Below are 27,981 nucleotides of genomic sequence, written 5' to 3' on the forward strand. Positions count from 1 at the left end.
TTGCAAATCCACTCACACAGCTCCTATGGGGCTCTCTAGAGTGGCCGCGTTGCCATGGCTCTCTCTAAAGACAAAGCTCCTTCCTCAGGCTGAACCCTGACTACATGGTGGACAGACCACAGTAGAATAGTTTACTGAACACAGCAGAGTATTTCCTGAGAATATGAATAATCAATATAGCTCACACTAAAAGCAATGACTGAGTAACGCAAGGAGCTTCCAGCCTGGAAAAACCACAAAGCTGTAATGGAAGATAGTGCAATTTTTTTTAGCTCTATCCCATACCTTTTGGTTAAGCTCAAGTTATTACATGAAGCCATGAAGGAAGGACTTCTTGTTCCCTATTCAACAGAACATTGGTTATATAAGAAACCTGGAAAAGTTCTGGGCTCTCATCATGACTTGAGAAATTAGTTTAAAAAAACAAAAACAAAAAGTCTCTCTCAGGATTGCTGAACTTCTTATAGTTATTTATCGGTTCTAGCCATAGCCTGCATTTAATGAGAGGAATCCATTACCTCTTCCTTTGTATAAACCACCTTGTTTGCAAACTATAAAGATTGCAAAAAGGAAACTGAAGACAGAAATCTCCCATCACCTCCATCCTTCATAAGGAAAAACTAACAATGTTTCTTTAACAAATGACAACATGGAGTCATTTCTTATTCAACATATACCATTCCAAGCTACACCTTTAAAAATAAAGGTTTTTTTATTGGCTTTTGGTGTTGTTGTTTTTTAAGTCTACCATTACAGAAACCTTAGAATAACTTCCTTCAGCAACTATAGTTTCTGCTGTCAGGTAGGAACTGGATCATGAAGATACAGAGTCACTGCTTCCAAGCTGCTTCCGTTTTCTTGGCCTCGATTCCTCTGTGGTGAAACAACCTCCTCTTTGTTTTAAGGAGTCACTTTCTTGTAGGTAATGTGAAGGTGCTGAGTCATTGGCTGCGTAGTGGTTGCCATGGAGACAGTCTGTTCTAGTTTCCCATCAGAATTGAGCCTGAATTTTCTAGTAATCTAAGGAGGGAAATAGAAAACACATGGCTTATTATTTGATCCTGTTTATAATTCAAGAAGAAAAACAGCAGCAAAGCAAACCACTGTCCAATGACTTGAATCAAATCTGTGTCCCCAGGACTGGGAAGCAAAACGGCTCATCCCTACAAAATTCTATGGAGAAAATATGAAGGCCTGCTTATATCCCCACCACCCAAGTATTATTCAAGAGGAACAGATAATATATCCCATAAATCAGGAACAAGGTGAACTATTTTGTTCAAAATTTTTGCTTATGTTGTGTAGCAGGATCCTGCTCTGAGATCGCTCAACCTTTCAACAACCACGGAGAGAAACATACAAGACAAAATAGTGAAAGAAAAAACAAAATCCACTGCTAATCATTTGTGATTGCTTTACTCAGCATTATGCCTCACTTGAAAGCGTCGTCTGCTTCTAATTTGCCAAGCTAGGTTTAAACCAAGTATGAGAATACGAAGGCAAGGAATTACAATGCTGAAATTGAAGAAAACAGTGATGGAGAATTGGATTAAACATATTAAATAAAGGGGAGAGAGGAGAGAATAGTTTAGAATTTGATAGCTATGGAATACTGGGGGTCTTGCACCAAACAGCCCCTAAGTGTAAAGCAAGGCACTGTAGTCAGAGCACATTTTGGCAGAGGCCAAAAAGGCCCCTCCACTTATTTCAGTAAAAAATTTCTGCACACAGTCCAAGGTTTTGTGTATGCTAAGTTGGTGCCCTTTACCCCCTTTTTGCCATAGTTAACATGGTTTTTAAAGAAGAGTGGAAATTAAATATCCGGGACTGCAGGATCCCTGCCAAAGAAACCCTGCCAGAAGTTATTTTGCTAAGGACAACTGCAGAAAAAACACCCACACCCCACCAATATGCTGCTATCGAAACAGAAAAACTTCAGCTCCATTAAAGCTCTCTAATACACTTGTTATTTCAAACCATATATTGTGAGGAAATGCAAACACAAACCGCGCCACTAAAATAAATTTCCTGTCTTTATTTGAAGAGGTCCACAGAGTAAAATACTTCCCCCTTTTTAAAGCAAACTGCTGAATATTGGTAAATTTTACATAACCACCCAGGAAATGTATCCCACAGCAACTAAGTTGCCCTGCGGCTGCAGAAATCCTTAAGGGAATGGATGGAACAGGATAAAACCTGAATAAACAAACCTCTGGTGTTATTGTTGCAGTGTTGGAACTGGATTAATACGAAGAGTAAGTGGACTAGCTTTTTCATGTTCTTGATTTATCAGGGCCTTAATATTTAGTACATTAAACCTTTAATACATACTGATAATTAACCTGCTTTTCAGATAACACGCTTTGAAGGTGAACCTTGTGTGTGTGTGTGTGTTTTGCATTATAGGTGGGCTTCAGCACACTCAAACTGGAGATTATGAAGTTGACTTGCTTTCACCAGCCACAGCAAACGTCAAACATAGTTTAGTGTTCAAACAAGGTAACTTGTGGTCAATCTAAAATGGAAGTGGAAGTTTCTCATCTCCTCATGTTAGTGCTAGAGGAGAGGGGGAGGAAATAGCATATAAGCCAAGGGAGGAGAGGCCAGGCTTGTTCTTGTAAATGCATCCAGTTACATTCAAATTGCTGCCTGAGCCTTTCCAAACTCTAAATTCTACAGTGCTTTGACTGGAAATTCAGGAGCTATTTTTATCAAATGTTTTTAACAGTGGCAAACCTTGACATCTCTACAATGAACTAAGTGGTATGTTGCATTTTTGAAGCACCCACCCTCAGACAAATCACTAGAATACAAACAGAAGTATACTGGAATACTGTTAGCATTGCTTTGCTGCAAATGTAGGGTACTTACATAACAATATAGGTTAAATGTACCAATAAATTAAATTAGTTCCACGGCCCAAAATTATTCAAATTCTTTTAACATTATATATTGGACAGCTATAAGCAACAGGGATATAAGAGGGTGAGTGCTTGTAAGCAAGCAGTTTACAAAAGGTCTTAAATAGATATTCTTAGTATCTTTGTGGGGTGTGGTTTTGTCGATAGGCAATAGTCAAGAAAAATGAAATATGTAAGGGTCCGGTGTACGTAGCCTCGTTTCAGAGCATCTGTGAAATGTGGGATCATTATATTTTTAACTGGCCACCAAAATTTTACAATAACTAAATGGTTAAAAACTCTTTTATAGGGATGCTAAGACTTGTAGTCCAAGAACATCTAGAAGGCACTAGGTACCCCCCACCCTGGGGCCTCACAATTACTTTTTTTAAAAATCCTCTTTCTTTATAATTCATAACATTACATAATTCTGCATATCTGGGAGCTTGCTGTTATCTAGAAATGAATCCCTTACATTTGAGTGGCCCCATTTAACTTCCAAACTGATTGACACTCAGTCACCTGAGTTCATCTTCAGTAGAAACAATTAGGATCTACAACAGAATGTTCCAGTGTATTATCATTTCCTAACAGGACTCCTCTTGTTCAGGGTTCAAGCCAGTCAGTTTGCTCCAGGGAGCCTTCCATCTACACCCATTGCTTCCCCGCTTTTCTCTTTCAACTGATACTCAGCCTTCCATGGCCACTGAACATGTTTGCTTTAATATATAGTTGTGTACTTCTGAAATCTTGGCGTTCCACTGCATGTGCCAATGCCTCCCTCTTGTTTCTCAGTGGCCCCATTTCTCTTGGCACTCACTACCCAAGTTCCCTATTAGAGGGAAGGTTGACAGTAGCCCTCTCTCAACAGCCGCCCTTCTACAAAACAGACAAGACCTTTCATTTCTCTGTCATTTATCTGACCTCAATATTTTTCAGGTCCTCTACTGCTGTTCTTGTTTTACCTCTTCTACCAAGTGCTTAATGCATTTTTTAAAAAAATTGGCACAGATCTCACAGTACACTAGCATGAAATATGAGGATGAACAGAGCCACTTTAAATTTTATAGAAACAGACTGTCTACTTGACTTGTCTTTTTTCTTCCCCAAGGGAAAGCTCTTCAACTGCAAGAGTCAAGGCTGCCTGATGAGGAATACTCTAAAACCTTGTGCAGTGCTACCAAATAATAAAAATTACGATTAAAAGAGCAATATGCCTTACATGAAATTATGTGAACAACACAAAGAGGAAACAAAATTTAAAAAAATCCTTCCAGTAGCACCTTAGAGACCAACTAAGTTTGTCATTGGTATGAGCTTTCGTGTGCATGCACACTTTTTCGTGTGCATGCACACAAAATCTGAAGAATTCTTCATATCTGAAAAAGTGTGCATGCACACGAAAGCTCATACCAATGACAAACTTAGTTGGTCTCTAAGGTGCTACTGGAAGGAATTTTTTTATTTTGTTTCGACTATGGCAGACCAACACGGCTGCCTACCAGTAACTAGGAACATAAAGAGGAAAATATCTATACCTAGAAAAAAGGAAAGGAAAGGGAGGGAGGAGGGACAGTCCTACAAAGAGAAGAAACCTGTTGGCTAGAAGTATGAAAAATTCTTGAACAGATGAAATCCTTGAGATCAGGTAAGAAAGTGGGGGTGTGTGTGTCTAGCAACATATTTTTGTTTTGTTTTTACAAAACCTATGAACAGTCACAGCCTGCGAAGCCAGCAAGCACTCCATCAGCATGGTGTTTTCTTGTGCTGCCTTCTAACAGAGCAGAGAAAGTGGTGGCAAGCACCAAGATAAATGCGCCTCCTTTCATCCAAGTCATAATTAAGGCTCAGCAGGGTAAACAGCCCAGGGACAGGACATTTCTGTCTCTCTACAAACCAGGGGCCTTCCCAGGGCAGACATCCATATTATAATAGCCAAAGGACACCTGAGGACAATTTTTGTCTCTTCTGTATAGTATCAGGCCAGCCAGAGAGAAACCTACTATTCGATTCAAGAGGAAGGAAAAGTCAGGACTGTTGAAGGACTGGGAATGTCTGGTACAAAATACTGAAAATTGGTCCCTGCTTCTGAAACCCCTGTGGGTAAATGCCAGGATCTGTCCAGGTCTTCTTAGGCCCCTATGCCTGGGCAGGACGTCTGGAACACCTTCAGCATACACCCGGGAATCATGGACTCATAACTGGGCTTTATGAGCACCAAATCAGCAGTGAACAGCAGAAGCATTTGTAGAGGTTTCAAAACATTCCTCATTTATTTCTATTAACTACTGCATATTTACAGATCTGGCTTTGTGAGTGTTACAGCCTCTCACTTAGCCATCTTGTCTACAGAAGATATTAAACTGCACACAGCACACGGCAGAGAGCAGAGTCAGGACTGAAAAACAACAAAGTAACAATTCCTAACTGTTCCCTCCCAACAGCAGATATCACCAGATTTTCAGAATGGGAGGGGTGAAAATGCTCACAACCTCCCCCTTTTCATTCTGACCATTATGAAAATCTAGCACAAAAGCAATTTCTTTACATATATACCAAGTTGTTCCTTATTAACAGCTTTAGTCAAAGCATCAGCAGGTATTTCTTTCCCTGGCATATATGAGACTTTTACAACTCCTTTCTGAATGCATTCTCTGGCACGGTGCAATTTGATTAGCAAATGTTTTGTTCTTTGCTTGCACCCTTCTGAATGGATTAGTTCTATGCAGGCTTTGTTGTCCTGATAAACTTGAACTGGACAACAAATTTTTACTCTCATATCCTCACATAGTTGCAACAACCACTCTACATTCATGAGGGAAAAATTTAAAGCGTTGAGTTCTGCTTCACATGAACTCATGCTTATTGTTGCCTGTTTCTTACAAGACCAATCAAATAGGCACTGATTGTACAAATAACACACACCTGAGGTGCTCTTGCCATCAGTTGTATCACTACCAAAACTGGCATCGGCATAGATCTCAAGACCTCCAGATTTTTGGCTAGTAAGCTTCAACCTGTAATGCATAGTGCCTTTTAAATACCTAACTATGCGTTTCAGTGCCTTCCAGTCTTGCACTGTAGGTTGATTTACATATCTGCTGAGCAAATTTACGCTAACAGCAATGTCTGGTCTTGTGCACCTTGCTATAAAACTAAGTTTACCCAAAACACTTCTGAACAATGTAGTGTCAGGAAAAACATTAGCATTAGTATCATGTTGGTACCCTGTGACCATGGGGGTGTCTACAGAATTGGCATCTGTCAGATTTAATTTTTCAATCACATCATTTATCTTACGTGATTGATGCAGCAAAACATCACCTTGCTTATTTCTCTCTACTTCCAGTGAGAGATAATTGCTGACTTCCCCTAGGTCTTTCATATCAAAATGCTTTTGCAGTTTTGCAAGAGTGGTTTTGTAAATATTTGCATCCTTCCAGAAAAACAAAATATCATCCACAAAACAAATGCAGTACAATTTGTGCTGGTTAGATTCTTTAACAAAAACACAAGAATCAGCCTTTCCTTGCTGGAAACCTAAGGAAAACAGCACTTCTGTCAGCTTAGTGTGCCAGCATCGAGCACTTTGTTTTAGACCATACAGGGATTTTTTTAATTTACACACCATTCCCTTTTTTATCTGCACTCCGTCTGGCGGTGACATGTAAATACTCTCATTGAGAATTCCGTACAAAAACGCAGTATTTACGTCGTGATGAGATATGGTCATGCCCTCTTCTGCAGCAATTTTCATCAACAGCCTAACTGTCTCAAATTTGACTGTCGGTGAATATGTCTCATGATAGTCCTGATCAGGAACTTGAGAAAAACCACGTGCAACTAATCTGGCTTTATATCTGACCACTTTACCAGTCTGATCAGTCTTGGTTTTGTAAATCCACCTGCTGTCTACAAGTTTCATGCCTGGTTCTACTGGAACCAATTCCCACGTGTCATTTTGCTTTAGGGAATTCAATTCAGCTTTCATGGCATTAAGCCAAGGTTCGGCATCTTTTTCAGGTAAATTTTGAACCTCTTTGTAGTTAGTTGGTTCAAAAACTGAGTTTGGATTGCTAGTGGCAGCCATATCTGAAATAGCAGCTTTAGCAAATTCTTTAGAAAATCGTTTAGGTGCTTGTCCCTTGGTAGTTCTCTCAGATCTACGCAATACTCTGGGATCCTCTGGGTCTGGTTCCTCCTCCTTGGGAGAATGGTGACCTGTATCTGGCAAAGATTCTACCTCTAGATCAGTGTGAGACCCATCTGATTTCTTAAAAGAGGTCTTTTCATTCTGATCATCTGTATCAGTGTCAGAATCTGTGCTACCATCAGCATCAATTACAGGTTTTGCCTCTTTGTTAATTGGTTTAACCACCTCATCATCTGAAATGGGATGACATTGAAAAATGCCAACTTTGTCCCATTTTGGATTACAATCCATGCTTCTGGTCAGCCTAATTGTGTTTGTGTCTGTCATCAGCACACGATAGGAACCTTTTTCATAACCTAGAAAAATGCCATGTTGACCAGATTTGCTCAGTTTGTCACCTTGCAGAGTGTGCACCCAAACTTCAGAACCGAAAATTTTTAAATGTTTTACAAACGGTTTCCTTTTGAACAGCATTTCGTATGGGGTGCAATCAATGGCTGATTGATACCTGCGGTTGTAAATATAGGTGAAACACGATAGAGCTTCAGCCCAGAAGGGGTTGGGTAGGCCTGAATCATGCAACAGAGTTTTAATTCCTTGTTGCAAGGTCTGGTTTACTCTTTCACATAAACCATTCTGCCATGGAGATCTGGGCGTGGCAGTCATGTGCTCTATGCCCTGTTCAGCAGTAAAGTTTTCAAACTGTTCTGAACAAAATTCTCCACCCCTGTCAGTAAAAAGACAACGTACATGCTCATCGTGAACATTCCTGAGCCATGCACAAAATTTTTGAAACTTGGAGAAGGCTTCAGACTTCTTTTGTAACATATAGACCCAAACATATCTAGAATAGGCATCTATCAGAACCAAAAAATAACATGAGTTTCCTCTAGAGAGTGCTAGAGGTCCAACCAAGTCTGCATGCACAATCTCATAAGGTTTCTTAACCTCCCTCCCAGATTTTGTACCTTTGGGAGCTTGCTTAATTTTGTTCTCTGCACATGAGACACATTTCATATGATAAGGACACTTTTGAACTTTCATGCCCTCAACCATATTTTGCATTTTACCTACTGCCTGGAAATGCAAATGACCAAACAAACGATGATAATCATGAATACAATGGTTATGCAATTTCTCATTCTTATCTACTGATATATTACAGCATGCCTTTTCAGTTTCTTTAGTTGCTCCAGCAGCTGTACCTGTAACAAAAGGCAATACATATAAACCATCAACACACTTAGCATAAAGAATGAGTTTGTTATCTCGAAGAATTTCACACCGAGAGTTTGCAAACACCACTTTAAATCCTTGAGCGTCTAGCTGAGAAACACTCAAGAGATTATCCTGCAAATGAGGAGCATACATAACATTTTTAACTGTTGCATTAAGGCTCTGCAAAGAAACCGTTCCCTGAGCCAAACTTTTAATAGTCGTTCCATCCGCTTGATGAATTGCTCCTCCCTGTTTCTCAAGATGAAGAAAGAGATTTTTATCATTGGCCACGTGCCTTGTGGCTCCTGAGTCGACAACAAAAACAGAACGTGTGAGTTGATTAGAACTGCGTGAGATCAAAGCCTTTGATGCAGCTGGCCCTTGGGGTTTTCGGCCTCCTCCCCTTTTGCCTTTGAAGTTGCTCTTCTTCTTTGAAGAGTTTTTACACTGATTTTTAAAATGGCCGACCTCTCCGCAAGAAAAACAGCGGCGCATTTTAAGAGCTTTTGCAACACTTTCACTTTCCCCTGTTGAAGGCTTGTAAGCATTTCCAACAGCCTTGTCCCTGCTTTCTCTAGCAGTCTGTCTGCGATCCCACTCATTCAAGAGCACGCTAGACACATAATCTTCTGTTAGACGGTCATTGGGCAAAGACGACAATTGAGCAGCTACAGCATCATAAGATTCATCCAAACTGTTTATGATAAGCATTGCAAAAACAGCTTCTGAAATATTTAAGTCTCGCTGGACAAGATCCTGTCTGAGACGTTTTAACTGGGCTAGATGGCTGGGCAAATCACCATCTTTCTGCAATTCCAGCCTACACAGCTTTTTAAAGAAAAGCACACTGGATCCTGCATTTTGTCTTAGATGCATATCTCGAAGTTTATTCCAAACAGCCCGTGCAGTCTGCTGGTTCTCCAAGTTGACCAACAACTGGTCCTGGACACTCAGAATAATTGTCCCCCTGGCTCTCATGTCTGCCTCATGCCACGCTGGCCATCCATCATCATCCTCATTAGGGGGGTCATCTTCTATAATATGGTAAAGCTTTTCCCTTTGTAAAAGTGCTTTCATTTTGACCTGCCATGTAGGATAGGTCTCTGGTGTAAGGAGAGGAAAAGATAGAGACATCTGGCCAGAATGTGCAGAAGCCATGCCTGTGTTTAGTTAACAGCAAGACACTTCCCTTCATGCACCCCAAATACTCTTGACTCTCTCAGCAACTTCTCTCCCCACTCAGCACAATTAACAGGCAAACTGGAAAAGCGTCTCTGCTGTCTTCCTGGCAGCCAGCAACATACCTTTCTGTAAATCAAACAGCAGCTTGAAAAACAGCTTCAGCTCACAGCTCAACTCCGATGTGCAGCATCAGATGGAAATGGATCAGAAACATCCAATTATCCAACCATCAATAGCCATCTGCAACCACCAGTCTGCTACCAGCAACCATCCGCCTGCTACCATATGTGGGTAAATGCCAGGATCTGTCCAGGTCTTCTTAGGCCCCTATGCCTGGGCAGGACGTCTGGAACACCTTCAGCATACACCCGGGAATCATGGACTCATAACTGGGCTTTATGAGCACCAAATCAGCAGTGAACAGCAGAAGCATTTGTAGAGGTTTCAAAACATTCCTCATTTATTTCTATTAACTACTGCATATTTACAGATCTGGCTTTGTGAGTGTTACAGCCTCTCACTTAGCCATCTTGTCTACAGAAGATATTAAACTGCACACAGCACACGGCAGAGAGCAGAGTCAGGACTGAAAAACAACAAAGTAACAATTCCTAACTGTTCCCTCCCAACAGCAGATATCACCAGATTTTCAGAATGGGAGGGGTGAAAATGCTCACAACCCCAACCAAGCATTTTGACCCTCATTTACCCCAGTCTTGTGAGGGGTAAATGAGGGTCCCAAAAATTAGGTAACCACAGCCTTGATACGTGCCACAGAGGTTGTGGGCAGGAGGGAGAATATTCACTAAAATATCCTATCAAGTCAGGGGTGCACATTTGGGTCACAGTTTTGCAACTCGGAGTATGAGCAGTTTCTGCTAGTGTAACTATCAACCAAGCAGTGCTGCTGCCAACCTGTGGGGAGACGGATTGATGGAAAGGTCTGCTGGGTACAAAAATCAACAGATATTGGAAATCAGTTACAAAAACTAGGTAGGGCTGAAGAGAATGTCAAAGTTAAAGGCTTCCTGGGGCATGAATGAGTCAGACACTGGATGAGGCCCTGCACCACTCTTTCTGATTAGCTATATAATTGCAGGCACATCTCCCTCTCCACCCTTTTCCTGTGTGAGATCATAATCCTTGGCCATATCTGGGACCTCTTGTGGTCTAAGTGGTTCTACTGTACTAGTGAGTTCAAAGGGCTCCATCATGAGTCTGCCTTCTGCCATTTCCTGAGATGTGGAGCTCAAGTCTGTGGAGCTATAGGAAATTTGGGTTCTAGTCTTGATGCTCTTCCTACCTTCAGCATCTAAAATAATTGCCGCTGCCAGAATACACAAAAGCTTTCTTGTAGTCACTTCACCCCCCCCCCCTTCTGCAGGAACTGAACCCTATCTGTTTTATCCCCCAAATTTCGGTAGTTGCTTGCAGTCTGCTTGCCTGCTGACTAAGGGTTCAAATCCTTAACCGCTGAACTTCATAGCTACAGATGTTAGTTGCTCTCTCCTGCTCTTTAGTGGTCTCTTTCGAGCTGCCCATTTCACCTTGTGTGCATGCCCTAGGTTGGGAGATCTCATATAACTCTTCAGGCAGGCAACAGAATGCCGAGTACAGATTTGTCATACCAGTTCAGCTGCACCACACTTAAATATACTCACTTGTTCTACATGGGGTTTCTTGGCAAATGAGATCCTTGCTACAGAGTGGGAAGCTATAGAAAGCTCCTGCCCATTAACCTCTCCTTCCTCCACCTCTACCAAACCTGGATCAAGAAGAGAAATTATTAATACTGACACAGTTCACGGAGCTGGAATACAAGCAAGAGAGATACTTTAAGGGAAGTTGGTTTTAAAGCAGAAGGAGGGGGAAACCTGCTAATGTAATTAGGCTAGTACCTGTATTCTGAGCACTGATGAAGGCCACCTTGTTAGTGTCAGGTTTGATGCGGATAAATCCACATTCTCGGTGCATCGGTTTCCTGGTGTCTGGATGGAAGGCGTTGAATCTATTAGGATAGGAAGACACTAACATTACCATGCCTCTATAAACACATCCTCCACAGAAACTAGAACTCGTTCAGCATCATCTGCATGAAAGGAATATAATGCTCCCATACCTGTCCTCAACTAAGAGTAAACCCAAAGTCCCATTTAAGAAGCATAGGGTCACATTCAATGCAAATCCTATTCAGAGTAGACCCACTGAAGTTAAGGGCATTTGTAACATGTTCACTCACATATGGCTGAAGATAGTTTCTTGGATATCTTTTTTCCTCTCTTGGAAATTTGTACATTCTTTTAACTATGCACTGCATTTTTGCCTGTCCCATTAGATACTTCTCAGAGTATATTTTTCATATTACTTGGCAACTCCAGTAACTCCTAATAAGGAATATTGAGGTGTACTTGTCACCGTAGGAGTAGTATGACAGTGTTCTTCTTCCTCGACATAAAATGTTGCAGTTATACAAGTTTCCTTACACATAGTACTCCTGAACAGTTCTTTTAAAAACTACAAAACTGTGCTAGTAAAAAAGTCCTGATTTTATACATCAGGTCCAAATGTCATGTCGGCAGCAAAATGTGCTTTCTTCCATAACCGCCCTATTACCACTCCCATATTTATGATGTTTCTGGATCATTTCCAACACTGCATTTCGGCAGAGGTCATGCAAGGTAAGAATGGATGCTCACTTTTGGCCTAAATAGCCCCCAAGGAGCTAGGCAATTCTGCCACTTACAGAGTCAGCTGGCAAGTAATATTCTAAAAACGCAACTCTTCCCTTAAAGCTACTTTATAGGGGTCCAAATCTTCCCAATTAGTGAAAATCCGTATTTCAGCTGGGCAATTCAGCAGAAAGAGTTATGCAACTAGAATAGGCGTGTGGTAGAGTGCATTAAATTTCAAAGCACACTGACCACTTTTTAAAGGATATAAAAACTAGCAGCTTTGCTTCCCCCCCCCCCAAGAAAAAGAAAAATAGGTGCTAGTACTCACCACGAAGTTTTTACAGTAAGTGCCACACTTTTTAGCAACAACAAAAAAGAGGTGCTGGTACTGAGTACCAACTAAAAAAAGCAGTGGCTTTGAGAAAATAATATCATGCATAATTGCAATCATTGGGGAGATGTTTGTTTATCTTTACAACAGCATTAGGTGAATATCCTTTCAAGTCTCAAATTTCACTTTCCATTTTAAGAACACAAAAGACTGCTCAAAATTCTAATAAAAACTGTTTTTCTCAAAACTAAAACAGGTTGCATTTCCAATTTTTCATTTGTGCTTATATAGAAATGCATCTTTTTTTGAGTCAAGAGAGCTGGAAAAATTTCAAAAATATATTGAAAAAAATCTTTGTAATGCCTGGAGGATAATAAATCATAATTTGATCACGCCCACTCTTGCTTGGCTCTGGAAAAAACATTCCATTCCCAGGCTACCAGGAAGGACCCCATTAACCACTTAAGCCAACTAAAAGAAAGTGTCCAGAACTACTATATCGCAACATCACATATGACCACTGTTCTCCTGCAACACATTCCGATGCCATTGAAGTCCCTTCAATCTATTGTTCCCAAATCCATCATACAGCCACTGCTGCTTTCCTCCACCTAATGTGACAGACTTGTATTCAACAAATCACCTGACAACCATACATAAAAGGAATTCCATGCAGGCGAATAACTAGGCTGGTGGAGGAGGGTCATCTCCAGTCTACTTGGTAGAAGGTCAAAGTTTGATAAAAAACACTCCTCTTAGCAGGACAATATAAATGTTGCTGACTAGTAATTTTGGGAGCTTATTTACAAAGTCTATGATCCCTAGACACCCAATTCCTTGGTGAACCCACAAACAGTTGCATAGCTACCTTGACCCTGCAGCTACCTCTGCCTCTTCTGCCATCTGCCCTGCTGTTACCTTTCCCTGGCACACACAGGATGGGAGCACTGGGAGGGAATGGGAAGCAGGGGGAAAGCAAGATCATAAGGGGCTTTTAAAGATTTTGCTGCATATTTACTTTCTTAAAGTGCCTGGGAACTCAATTTTGCAGTAGAATTACTAGTAGGGGTGTGGGGATGTTATATTCCCTGCACAGTTACTTCTGTCCTTTCATTTATGTTTGAGGTCTTTAAGAAAACTGACTGCATCGCTAAGGATGACAACTAAATGTAAAAATCTATGTGGTGATAGGTTAATAGCTGCTTAGCAGCTTCTGAAAAACATGATGTCTATTTCTAGGAAGAATCTGATTTATATTCTACGCACTGATTTTATTTAAACTGATTCCTAGCTTGTACCTCACTAACAGTCTCGTTTGATAAACAACACAGATTATTTTAAGGTGTCCCTGTCACAGAAAAAACCCCTCAAAAATAAGGAAACTTACGAAAAATTCAGCATGGGTTGCCCCGCGTGAGAGATGCACACTTCTTCGAGGTATTGAAAGGGCTTCATTGCAGGGAAGGTACCATCTCCTGGGGGGTCTGACAGCCAGGTGCCCAGCATCCAGGAGAGAGGCTCAACCACAGGGTTCAACTGCGGGGTTTCTGTGAGAGGAGAGAGACTGAGGATAAGCAAACTGCACCAAGACTTTGGGCAATTAGCTCTTACCATGTCACTGTTGGTCAACTACTGTACTTTGCATTGGTGAGACAGTTCCCAGTAGCCATGTTGCTACCATCCTCTTTCATTTTATCTGTTTTTATCCAGCTCTGGCCACATGAGCGTTGAGGTGGGTCAAAAGTTCAAAACAAACAACTTTCATATTTGACAAACAGGGCTCAAAATTAAATTTTGACCAGCTATGTGCATATAGGGTCCTGGACCATTTCTTACCCCCTCAGGGTCAAACTATATGTTACAGAGAAGACCTGCAATCAAGGCAGCAGTGCTGGGGAAGGGCATAATTACCCCACCATCAAAGAAAAACTGCTGGAATGTTCACAGTCCTGGAGAGAAGAAGAAATAATAATACAAGTATGTCATTTCCCTAAATGAGGCTAACATAAATTTTAAGGCATGGAAAAATTTCAGTCGGAAAACCAGAACTGGGCAAAGAAAGGTGCATACACCCAAGTCCCCTTCATATTACTGTAATACCGAAAGTGCTGCCACACATTCAAATAACTATATATGTATGTACACAAAGAGCTATTATCTATATTCAAATAACTGTATCAATGGCAAGCATTATTTTAGACAGAGAAAGCAATGTCATAACAAAGCTATAACTTATAAGTTGGGAAAGACAAGTAGGAACCAGAACAAAGCATTGTAGTGTTCCCTGTTTCCTAACAGGAGTGGTCCCATTCAAGGCTCAAGCCAGACGAATGATTGATTGACAGTATACTGTACAAGACTGACATAACTATGCTTTGCATGAACACCTGACCTCAGTGTTCTCAAATGTCTGCTAACGTCCAGCAGTATCTGATTTTCTTGTTCTTTGATGATAGCTCAAATAATAAGATATTGTTATGGTAAAATTTATATATATATTTACATGTAAATTACCATTGTAACTCTTCAATATAGTACCCCTGTCTGCAAGCACCCAAAGCACACTTTGTTTAAAAATGAACACACAGAATCTAAAGACTGGCTTGTCATTTTAAAAATTTGACTGCTCCATACAACATGGCAAGCACTCCATGCAAGTGGTATAGTACTGCAGGGGCAGGCAGGGATGAAAACTTACTTTGCATCAGGGACAATATCTATATCTTTAGGTATAATTTTATTTTATATGAGGTGCTTTCCAATTGTTGAAAGCATAGTAAATCAGAATTCTTTTTGTTGTGAATAAATTATAATTTGTGAGTATATATTTTGGTGCTCTATTTATTATTTCAGTTTGTGTACTAATGTTATGCTTGTGTTAGGCAAGTCTATTCTTTTTCAATTTTTTAAAAATACAATCAAATGGGCATAAAAGGATATCTCAAAGCTAACTTTATTCTACATAGAACAGTGAGAAGCGTGATGGGGGATGAGCTATTCTGAAAAGGGCAGATTTCATTGAAAACACTTTTCCTTCCATCTCCTTAAGCATAAAATTGTGGCAATATTTATGACAAAGCACCATTTCCATGCAATTAGTATAAGGTCATGCAGAAGTCTGACCTCTCTTCTTGAAGAACATATGCAGTTTATAACAAAGAGTCGTGTGGCAACTTGAAGTCTAAGAATTTATTAAGACTTTAACTTTTGTAGACTAGAGTCCATTAGTTTATAAGAGGATGAAAACAGGGAAGCTTGCAAAGCTTAAAATGTGGTTTTTGCTACCATCTAGTGGCTGAAATAATAATGCAGCAATTCAAAGCAGCCTTCCCCGAGAGGGTGTAACACGGACCCATATTATCTGTTCCTTTTGTTGTTGTTGTTACTTTTGTTATCTGGAATGGTATCACTAAATGAGAACAAAGTATAACTGAGAGGTCACTGCTGGACCTTCCAGATTCACTACATTAAGAGCTCATCTAAATACACTTGCAAAATTCCAAAGGTACTGAATCCTTTGCAGCTGTATCTTCACGACAAATTCCATTGCAACTCATAGAATTTTAAAAGGAATAAAGGTAAAGGGACCCCTGGCGGTTAAGTCCAGTTGCGAACGACTCTGGGGTTGCAACGCTCATCTCACTTTACTGGCTGAGGGAGAAGGCGTTTGTCTGCAGACAGCTTCTGGGCCATGTGGCCAGCATGACTAAGCCGCTTCTGGCGAAACCAGAGTAGTGCACGGAAACGCCATTTACCTTCCTGCCAGAGCGGTACCTATTTATCTACCTGCACTTTGACGTGCTTTTGAACTGCTAGGTTGGCAGGAGCAGGGACCGAACAACGGGAGCTCACCCCATCGTGGGGATTCGAACCGCCAACCTTCTGATCGGCAAGCATTAGGCTCTGTGGTTTAGACCACAGCACCACCCGCGTCCTTATCTGAAAAGGAATATTGGACTGCAAAAAAGAAGACAACCTTTCTGTTAGATTTGTACTAAGAGGTTGTTGGTCAGAGATATCAGAGCATGCTGACTCAAAGTTGAAATTCAACTCAAAGTTATTTAACTTATCATCCAGCCCAGACCGGTAAGGATATCATTATGTTTATTTTTACTCTAATAAAGAAAGAATGTGAACTGAAAATTTGTGCAAAATGTTAGATGACTAGCTGGTCAAAAATCTTATCTGATTCATAATCAGCTACCTTTTCTTTTTTTAAACACATAGAGAATCCCAGGGTGTTTTACAGTACATCTCCTTCCTCATTCTCAACCGTTTATACAATACATGTTAAATGTCATATTGTGCAACTCCAAAGCTCACATATTGCCTTGTAAAGACTCCTTAAATACAACCGATGATTCTATTAAGATTTATTTGATTCTACTGCTGTAAGGTCTGTTGTGATTCCGATTCTTAAAGACTTTTTAAAAACTATTTAAAGTAAACTCTTCATAGGTTTTTTATGCTAAATAATACATATATTATTTTATTGTACTTTCATTGTACACCCCTGAGGGTGGTTCAAGAGTGTTTGATAACCAAGTTCCCCTCTCACCATAAACAGAAGTTAACTGAATAGGAGGGCTGTGGGCTCTTCCCTGTTTTACTTGTAAACTTCTACCCATGATGAAGAGATCATAGAATCACAGAATTGTATAGCTGGAAGGGACCACAAGAAGAGAAGAGGAGGAGTTTGGATTTGATATCCCGCTTTATCACTACCCCAAGGAGTTTCAAAGCACCTAACATACTCCTTTCCCTTCCTCCCCCACAACAGACACCCTGTGAGGTGGGTGGGGCTGAGAGACTTCAGAGAAGTGTGACTAGCCCAAGGTCACCCAGCAGCTGCATGTGGAGGAGCGGAGACATGAACCCGGTTACCCAGATTACAAGTCTACCCCTCTTAACCACTACACCACACTGACAAGGATCATCTAGTCCAGGGGTCCCCAGACTTACCGGGCTTCGGGCCAGAGGGTAGGGGAGTGCGCGCGCAGCGGGCCGGAGGGCGGGGGAGTGCGCGCCCGTGCGCATGCGCACACGCACGCGGTCATAAAAAAAAATCGCCGAAAATCGCTTGTGCGCATGCGTATGGGCCTCCCCCGACCCGGAAGTGCACCGGAAATGACCTCTTCTGGGTCGGGAGAGGCCCATACGCATGCGCACAAAGGATTTTCGGCGATTTTGAAGATCGCCGCTGCGCTGCGCGCTGTAAGAGCAGGCGGCGGCAGCGGGCGGCGGGGGTCGTCGCGGGCCGGATTGGGAGGCCAATTGGACCGCATCCGGCCCGGGGGCCGTAGTCTGGGGACCCCTGATCTAGTCCAACCCCCTGCAATGCAGGAATCTTTTGCCCAACGTGAGGTTCGAACCCACAACCCTAAGATTAAGAGTCTCATGCTCTACCAACTGAACTATTTGGATCAAGGGAGAGAGTGCATAATTCTGAGGTCTCATTCTGAATACAATCCCATGGACCATATGGCAGCTCTAAGTAAAGTTGCAGAGTGCAGGTGTGCACTGCATTCTATTGAGACAACAGATCTCTGCACACAAAGGCTGAGAAGATTGCCCTCCAGGATAATTTAAATAGGCACGAAATTTAAGAAGAGCTCAGATGGAACCCAAATCTCTGTTTTCAGAATGTCTTAGTGTTTCGATAAAAGTGTTAAGCATTTTAGACTGTACCTGTGTCTGTTTCAATGCTGGCCATACCGTGCAAGGTTATTTTTAGCTTGTTCACTCTAGATCGCTTATCATTCCCTATTCTCCAGGAACACTGTGATGCAATCTAGTAAGACAAGACAGGAAACAACCTTGGGACTCTACGCAGAGGTTACCCCAGTGTATTCTGGGACTTGTAGTTTAGCTTAAGCAAGCTATGGAGAGAAGAAACCTACAAGAATAGCATATACTGTATTGTGACTCATAATTCCTTTCTGGCTATTATTGCCTTTTCATAGGCAGAGGATAAGCTACATAAAGGAAGTTAAAGGCAAACATATATGTATTTACATTCGAGTTTTATCAATTAGTACAGATGGCGATCATTTCGTGCAGGGGTTCCGTTCCCAGCCCCCGCACACATCGGTGGAGTGTGTGTAAGTGCGCCCCTGCCCATTATGCTCCACCCCGTCCCCATTCTTCTCTCTTCCAGGTCCAAAAGGACCTGCATGTCAGTAATTGTGCACTGATTGGAGATGTCTAAAATGGTTGCCACCTGTATAGCTGATGACACCCAGATCTATCTGTTGATGGACGGCTGCCCTGCCTCGGCCCCAGACACACTCACCAGGTGCTTGGAAGCTGTGGCTGGATGGCTACGTGGGAGCCGACTGAAGCTAAATCCTTCGAAGACAGAGGTCCTCTGGCTAGGTCGGGGCGACATGGGGTTGGGGGGCCAACTCCCATCTTTTGCAGGGGCTCAATTGGTACCAGCGCCTTCTGTCAAGAGTTTGGGTGTAACCTTTGACGCCTCCCTTTCCATGGAGGCGCAGGTTGCATCCACAGCAAAGGTGGCATTTTTCCATCTCCGCCGCATCAAGCAGTTGGTCCCTTACCTCTCTCGCCCCGATCTGGCCACAGTGATCCATGCGACGATCACCTCCAGGCTTGACTATTGTAACTCGCTCTACGCAGGGTTGCCCTTAAAGCTGACCCAGAAACTCCAGCGGGTGCAGAATGCCGCGGCGAGGCTCCTTACAGGGTCCCGGCCGCGGGATCACATTCATCCAGTGCTTTACCAGCTGCACTGGCTCCCGGTGGAGTACAGGATCAGGTTTAAGGTGCTGGTTTTGACCTTTAAAGCCCTATGCGACTTGGGACCCTCGTACCTACGGGACCGCCTCTCCTGGTATGCCCCACGGAGGACCTTAAGGTCCACAAATAATAATATTCTGGAGATCCCGAGTCATAAGATGGCTAGATTGGCCTCTACTAGAGCCAGGGCCTTTTCAGTACTGGCCCCAACCTGGTGGAACGCTCTTTCGCAGGAGACCAGGGCCCTGCGGGATTTGTCATCTTTCCGCAGGGCCTGCAAGACAGAGCTGTTCTGCCTGGCCTTTGGGTTAGACTCAGCCTGACCCCTGTGTTTTCCTCCCTCATGGCTTGGATTTATGGCCTACTTGAAATGAGGCTGCACTTTAAATTTTAATACTGTATTTTAATCTGTATTTTAATTAATTGTTTTTATGTTTTATTGTAATTCTGTTGGTGTCAGCCGCCCTGAGCCCGGTTTTTGACTGGGGAGGGCGGGGTATAAATAAAAATTTATTATTATTATTATTATTATTATTACTTGGAGCCTTTGCTGCGATGCAAAGGGGAAAACATAAAGCAGGGGGAAGGCTTCACATACACTCATTTGCAAATAATATGCATCTCAGCAACAATATTGCATACCCTCTAACTTGCCCCAGAGGAAAACCAGAACACACATCTTTTGGGGCCATGGAGTCACATGACTTGTGCAAGAGCACAGCCCCCCAAAATGGGATGTTCCGCTTAAATCGAGACAGTTGAGGGGTATGATACTGCATATTAGCAAAACTGCATCAGTAATTCATACAAATTGAGATTTTGTCAGGCAAAGTTATATATTGAGCCTACAACTTTGTCCTTTGTTTCTTTCATTCTTACGAGACTAAGTAATCTGTAAGTAACAGTGTCCACACAGAAACATATTCCTTGTTTTTCTACAGAGCACACACAAAACAGGTAGCAACTAACATCAATCAGAAATTGTTGTTGTTGTTGTTACTAAGGTTATTACCTGCCTTTCACCAGCAGGTCCCAGGGCAAGTTACAATAATTTAAAATTTAAAACTGTTGAAAAAAAATTACAGTCACGGGAATAGCATGATCACTGCTTGCAAGGTCCTGCCAGCTAGAGTTGATGGGAGTTGTAGTCCAACAGCTGGGGACCCAAGTTTGAGCAACCCTGGCCAAAATCAGCACAACAAACTAAAGCGGGGAGGCTAACCTGTGGTCCTCCAGATGTTGCTAGACTAGTGCTCCCATCACTGGCCATGTTGCCTGGGGTTGGTGGGATGGCCACAGCTGGACAGCTACAGGTTACACACCCCTGGTCTCAAACCCTCTGGTAGTAAATAGGTTTTGTATATGAATTCTGAACGCCTTCATCACAATTCAGCCAGGAGAGCTATGCACATGCCACCTCTCCCTTATTCCCTTATAGACAAATGACTTCCACTGACCTCTTTGGCAGCAAGGAAAGGAGAACGTGTGGCAAAACCTTCCACAGTCCTCAGTGGCTAGAGTGTTTTGTCCTACCTCAGCTTACAGATCTTCTTCTCCAATGGGGAGATGTTCCAAGTAAATTTCAGACAAAATTTGACTAGTATGCCTAGACAACCCTGTTGTGAGGAGTAGAAGGAAGTTTGGCCCCTTCGCCTCCGGGGCTCTGAGGATTTTGGTGCACACATACAAACACACTCCACTGGAACACCTGACTTGCCAGGTCTTGGCCACATCGGCACTACTGAATCTGCACCGTTATTCCGCCGTCTGCTTCCTGAACACAAAAAATGGCCATTTGCCTAAGGCAGGAGCGCTCAAGGACCATATTATCTCATAGGAAATCTTCCAAGGTCATATGCCAGTAGCAGGTAAGCCAAAGGCAACAGATGTGACTCTTACCTTTTGTAGCCAGGCAAAAACATTCACTTGGCTTTTAACTATATATGGGCTTTTTCTGCGGGCGGTCTTTTTAATGCTGGATTAAATGTACAGTGGTACCTCGGGTTACAGACGCTTCAGGTTACAGACTCCGCTAACCCAGAAATAGAACCTCGGGTTAAGAACTTTGCTTCAGGATGAGAACAGAAATCGCACGGCGGCAGCACAGCGGCAGCGGGAGGCCCCATTAGCTTAAGTGGTACCTCAGGTTAAGAACAATTTCAGGTTAAGAACGGACCTCCAGAACGAATTAAGTTCTTAACCCAAGGTACCACTGTATGTATGTCTTTGGGTTTTTCCTTAAAACACTGTAAGTGACTTTGTACAGTAAGCTACATTCCTGCCATGTAAAAGTCAGAGCTTTTGTACACACACATACACATGGTTCTTCATTCAGAGAAGGATACATTCCAGCCAGGCAAAAGCATACAGAGGATGCAGGGCTGGTGATGAGTGTGGCCTGGGGGGAGCTCCATGGGATGGCTAGAAATGCCTGGAGGGCTGCATTTGTCTTGCAAGCCTATGGCTTGAGTGGCTTTAAAAAAATGCATCTTATTTTGGGTATAACTACAGTGTACCAACTGCATGTCAAATGGTGACTGAACTGTGTTTGGGTATAGGAAAGCTACACATTCAGAGGGAAAGCATGCTGAGAAATCACGATATACATAAATGAGAGGTATATGATGGATAAACCAGATTCCCAAGCAACTTTCCAACAAGTTTTACAACTGGCATATTAATGACTCATCCATAGGCAGTGATGCAAACAACCAAAACCCCTAAAATGTAATTCTAAGGACAATATTCCTCCTCTCCTCAAATTTCAGAGCACTGGTGCATGGCGTATGGATAGGGAATGTACGTGTGAATGTTTCGGTTAGGGTGGCCAAGTGCAAAAGAGGGTAGGATGCCTGCAGCTTATCTAGTTGTATAAAAGAGGAAATCTCAGCAGATGTGGCTTGCATAACAAGCCACACCTGCTGCTGAAATTCACTTTTTTACATGACAATTTAATGTGCAGGTTGCTTGGCCTCTTGTGCACCTGAAGATCCTAGTTTCAACAACAAACGTACGAGTTTGCAAGCAGTTTCATTTTCAAAAACTGGAGGCTGTATCGCCAATAATAAGAAGTTATTTTAAAGGAAATGGGCAGAATTCATCTAACACGGACTTCTGCTAGTGCAATGGGACGTCCTGCCCTTTCCTCTCACTTTGTCCCCCCTGAATTTGGCTCAAGAGGCAGTTGGGAGAACTCACAGATCAACACTGAAGGGGAAGAAGAGGGGCAATGGTTCCATCTGGCAAGCTGCAATGCATGCAGTGTGTGATTGTTCATTATAACGCAACATTGAATCCCACCCATTATATTTAACTAAATGACTTCATATTTTTATATCAGTTTCGCACTGGCTAAGAGCACAGAAGATACTGACCACAGTCCTGGGACAGCAGGTTGCTCAGGGATGGGAATTTGATCCTCTTCAGTTCATCTAGTTTTTCCTTCAGCTTTCTAACTTGGCTGTCGGAGCGACTGATCTTTTGTCTCAACTGCTTTAGCTCTCCATTCTTCTTCTCTACCTGCTCTCTCAAGCAGCACACTTGACTTTTGCTCTGCCTAGAGGAGAAGCAATATGAATGCAGGGAATCAATGAGCTTGCAGGCTCCTGAAGCAGACATGATGACCTCATTGATGGACATGGGGTTGGCATCCGTTTCTCCCTTCTGACCTACAACAGCTTCTGTGGCTGGCTTAGGGGTCAGATCTGCAGGAGAAGCAGACATGTTCTGGGAAGGCTTCTGAGGGATAGCAGTGAGAGAGGAAGTAGAGGAGGATTCTGTTAAACTAGTGTCCTGCTCCAGAGTGTTGCTACTACAGCTTGGATCCACACTTCTCCTTAACCTTTTCCTTTCTAGTTGCTCTTTTGGAAAAGATGACCTCTCTCTAGTGTGCTTGGAGAAAAAGCTGTAAGAGTGAAGGGAGCCAATAAATTTGCATGCGCCAGACACAGGAGGCGTGAAGTCATCCTCCGATATACCACTTTTGTCCATTTTCAAATTCCCAGAATGGATAACTGCTTCAGAACAATCCTCCAGAGTCAGTTTTCCTGGCTTATTTTGAGTTACTTTTGTGACTAGGTTATCTGCTAACATCCTCCTGAGGGAGCCTTCAAGTTGGTCCTGGAAATTTTCTCCCTGCTCTGACATTGACCCGATTTCAGCTTGAAGAGTCACTTGCTCTATTTCTTGAGTCCCGTGAACTATCAAGTTTTGGTCAGATGATAAGATTCCCTCAACTACCTCACCGCTTCCTTCCTTTGGTTGATCGCCATCTCCTTCTAGAGTCTGACTTACTATTTTCCTCCTCTTTTTGACATAATCCCTGCTCTCCCCTCTTTTCTCTGAAATATGGAAGATGGTTGGCACAGCTGTGGGCTTGAGCAGCCGGTGCTGGTCTTCGTGCCGTTTTGAAAAACTGTCTTTAGTAAAGTGCTCACTGCAAAGGAAGGAATACTTGGTGGGAATCCAGTTGTCCCGCTGAACTGCTTTTAACCACTGGATCAGTCTCCTTGAATCCTTTAAGGGAAACCTTCAAAACAGTGTAAAGGAAAAGCATTACTGTGTATGCTTTTTGCCTAGAGCTTTTCAAAGTAGCGTATACATTGAGTTACGTTTAAGAGCAACCTGAATTTCATAAAAAGACAGTCTGTTAATATTATATTGCAGGGCGCAGAAATATGCAGCAGTAATTACATTTTCTACAAATCAAAATTTGTCATGTATGTTAAGACTCTTTCCGCTTTGAACCTATTCGTTCATTTTTTAAAATGCAGTAACTCTAAACTAACTGAAAACAGTTCTTGCAGCAAACAGAAATACATACAATTCAGTAACATTAATGACAGTTAAAATATTTTTTTATCATTTAGCCACTTGCAAACAATTCTTACAATCCAACCAGCAGATTTAAATGAGCTGCTAAGTGCTATGCTAAAGCTGCAACTCCTATGCAGGGTTGGATATGGTTAAGCCTATTTGTTTCCAAGGGGCTCAGACTCACCTAACTTTGCATTAGGTCAGGCCGAATGATAAGAGGCAGCTGGACAGATGGTTTTTCTACAGGGAAAGTACTATAGTAAGGGCACCACCACCACTGGTAATCTATTGCTGAACTTTATATGGTACCCTAGTTAGGTTATCCCTGCTATACCTTAAGTCTAGATTTGGTAGCTTAGCAGCTAACCATATCACAATGTATTTGCACCAGTCAGAAATAAATGTCAATCCCTCACCTAATATGGAGTTATGCAGTCTTCCAGCTTAGTCTGAGATCACTGACCCATCACCCATTATCCACCTCAACAACTTTCTCCTCAGATGGCACATAAATATCCTTCTACCTTCCTTCCCAGTGCAGTGTGAGATGCAGACAAATAAGAGGAGAGGATTGGGGGGGGGGACACTGCTAGGGTCGCCACTGCTCACTCTGGGGAAGAGAAATTGTAAGCCACACCAAATAAGGTGTGTGCATTTATCTGTTTGCCTGTGTCTTGGTTCAGGCAGAAGTGCATCTGAAGGTACATCAAGTGTTGATGACGGCACTATAGATCCTGATCAGCACTGTAAAGTTAAAAGAGCAAATAGTGTGAATGGAAAAACTCCATCTGGCTCCACTATATCAGCAAGTTATCCATGATGAGAGAGGCAATCTAACCCATTAGCCTGCTTTGTGAAACAGACTCATCCAAACTGTAGAGAGAGAATATCAGGAAAGGTATAAAACAGTCTGAAATTGCCACTTCAACACAAAGGCAGAAAAAATGGGTTTTTGAGTGTCAGGCCTTCTGATTCAATACACCTGACACTGACAAGTTGGATGGAGACTGTGCCAGTTTCTCATGTCTATCATGAGCAGACAAAATACATTCTAGGAGCTAACAGGACACCTGTGGTGCCACAGGCCAAAATGATTACCTATTGTGGGGGTGGCTTGCAGGATCCACTTTATGTGTGTGTTTTTAATAGATCTCCAAGATCCTTGAACTGAAGCCAGGCAGGGAAGCAGGACATACTTTAACAATGAAGAAGTAATATGTTCAACTCAAAAATATGCTATATTTAACTCATTCAAGGAAAACTAGGATTAAGTGCAATAATAAATAAATAACATCAGCATTGTTACTGAAAATTATATCTACTGGGATATCCTTATCCAAGTTCTGTTCATCCATAGTGCAAAATGCCATTGTTAGATGGCAACTTTCCCTTTTTCATCTATGCCCACTTTAGTATTACTGTAGTTACTTCTGTTACAACAGAAGCTGCTGCCTCAATGCAGACCAAGTAGGTATTATAAGGTATTTATTTTGCTCAATTTAGATGTCATACCAAATCAATGGGTAAGGAGGGAAATAGTGCAATCCTCTGCAGGTTTACCAATGACTAAGTCTCACTATGTTAAGTGTATAGGATCTAACTATTATGGTTTAGCATGCTGACTGAATTGATGTGTCATGATTTGCAATCAGTCAGCAAACCAAAATCATAAGCAATGGTTTGAAGTGGATCTGCACTTGCAAACTACATTATGTCATGCCTGAAATGGCAAATTATTGTCATGGTCTTTGCTTCATTTCTGGAGTGCAAAGCAAAGGGAAAATGAAAGCAAACAGCTTTAAACCATGGTTTGCTTGTACATTGGAAGCTCAAAACATGATTTGGGCTCTAACCCAGGCATAGGCAAACTCAGCCCTCCAGATGCATGGAGACTACAATTCCCATCATCCCTGACCACTGGTCCTGTTAGCTGGGAGGGCCATCTGGAGGGCCAATTTTGCCTATGCCTCCTCTAACCTATGGTTAGAGCAAACTATGGTTTGATGTACTATGATGTCTGAAGTAAGCCTGTGCTTTGACAAAAGCAATAGCTCTTGGTCATCAGTCCCACTTTAATAAACAATGTAATGCACTTTGCTACTCTCAATGACAGAACAGTTTATGTTACAGGTAGGTAGCCGTGTTGGTCTGAGTCGAGACAAAATAAAAAAATTCCTTCAGTAGCACCTTAAAGACCAACTAAGTTTTTATTTTGGTATGAGCTTTCGTGTGCATGCACACTTCTTCAGATACACTGAAACAGAAGTAACCAGACCCTTATGTATATTCACCCCCACCCCACCCTCTGAATATACATAAGGGTCTGGTTACTTCTGTTTCAGTGTATCTGAAGAAGTGTGCATGCACACGAAAGCTCATACCAAAATAAAAACTTAGAACAGTTTATGTAATCTAAATCTGCATATAGTCCAATACAAAAAGAAAAAAAACAGTATGTGGGCAAAATATGGAGGAGTATGACTCCCATCATCCCTGACCATTGGTCATGTTGGATTCAATTGACTAGACTCAGGAGTCCAACATCATGTGGAGGACCACAGATTCCACAGCCCTTCTCTAGATCAGAGACAGCACACCTTTGCTGAGAATCTACCTTTTGCTCTGATTGTGAATTTATGGTTCCTGCTGGAAACAAAATGCTGGGCTGGATGAAATTTGCTTCTTTTCTCAATTTATAAATATACATTGTTTTCTCAACTTATTTATAGTCAACTCTGCATATCTTTGCAACTTAGCTATTTGTCATTTCTATATGCATGGGTGTGGCACGTTTCATAACGCTAGGGAATGCTCTTCTTGCATGCTACCAGAAAAGCAAAAAATCAGGCATTTTTAATAGCTGCCATCTGCCGAGATGTTTGCTGCACACCTGATGGGCAAGTTGCTTTCTCCAGTGGGCGCATACACCTTATTCCCAGAACTCTGACAGGACGAGACAGGCAAACTTACAAACATGAAGGCTATGTACTCACACCTCTGCTCCACACCTTAAAAGTGAGGCTTACTTTTGAGTTCAGGACGTACCCGCCCTGGAACCTGTTTTCAAAGGTTGCGCTTCTTCTGCTATAAAACGTGGGAAAGTGAGGGACGGACGGGGCAAGGTGTCACCATTGTCATCACCATAAGGAAGCATGCTCTGCCTTCCCGAGGGTGGGGGATGGGAGGCACAGCCCGGACACACCTCTCTAAAAATTAGGTTAGACGGCCGGAGTTGTATTGGCGAATAAAACATGGATAAGGATTCCCTTTTGTCTGCGGGATGCTCCGTCGAGCTGCCTGGGAGCGGGTGTAGGCGAGGTAATAAGGGGGGTGGGGGTGGGAATGCAAGCAGCCAGTACTGTATGCGAGCGGGGCACCCCGTCTTGTTTCGTGGGGCATCAGCCCGTCAGGGTGCTGCAGGCGGCGGAGGAAAAGCAGGAGGCTCCTCGCCCGCCTGCCCGACGTATGTCACGGAGATGGGCAGGGCTGTGCTCGAGTCGCCCTCCCAGGACCAGGTGCGACCTGTTCCTGCCCTCCCCCTGGTTACCTGTGGAAGGAGACGGCCGCTCGACCCCGGGGAGCTTTGCCCTGCCGGTTGGAGCAATTCAGCGCCGCGCAGCAGATCACCATCTCTGGAGGCCGCGCGGGCGGCCCTGCCTCTCCCCACACCTCCTCCTCCCCCTCCCCTCCCGCTCCGCGTCCGTACAACAAGATGGCGCAGCCTGTCGAGTCACCTCAGCCGCACCCTGAACGGCACTTCCGTACGGAAGGAGCAGCCGTTTCACAGGGGCGGTCCTCAGGCGGCGTTTGGTCATAGCGTACGTGCATCTACAGCACACTTGCCTTTTTTAAACAACAACAACAACAACGGCTTTTTACCTCACTGCCGGTACACAGAAAGACGGCCGGACTGTTGTGGGCCTTTAATATGGTTAGAATGGAAGTGTGACG

General features: G+C 42.7%; 1 protein-coding gene across 4 annotated transcripts; it reads right to left on the minus strand.

Annotated features, from left to right (window-relative positions):
* Positions 1 to 674: 674 nt before the first annotated feature.
* THAP4 (THAP domain containing 4) lies at positions 675 to 27,952 on the minus strand. Of its 4 annotated transcripts, none has more exons than XM_035132956.2 (6): positions 27,910 to 27,952; positions 22,590 to 23,743; positions 13,844 to 14,003; positions 11,352 to 11,461; positions 11,115 to 11,218; positions 675 to 1,020 (listed from the first exon to the last, which is right to left on the minus strand). In XM_035132956.2, exons 2-6 carry the CDS (start codon positions 23,359 to 23,361, stop codon positions 901 to 903), a joined length of 1,266 nt encoding a protein of 421 aa, XP_034988847.2. In that variant the 5' UTR covers positions 23,362 to 23,743; positions 27,910 to 27,952; the 3' UTR covers positions 675 to 900. The 4 variants fall into 4 exon arrangements, with proteins under 4 accessions (XP_034988847.2, XP_034988846.2, XP_060130560.1 ...); XM_035132955.2 differs by lacking the exon at positions 27,910 to 27,952 and adding an exon at positions 27,578 to 27,719; XM_060274577.1 differs by lacking the exon at positions 27,910 to 27,952 and adding an exon at positions 24,668 to 24,760.
* Positions 27,953 to 27,981: the final 29 nt, after the last annotated feature.

This window comes from Zootoca vivipara, chromosome 5 (genome assembly GCF_963506605.1).
Source record: "Zootoca vivipara chromosome 5, rZooViv1.1, whole genome shotgun sequence".
NCBI lineage: Eukaryota > Metazoa > Chordata > Lepidosauria > Squamata > Lacertidae > Zootoca > Zootoca vivipara.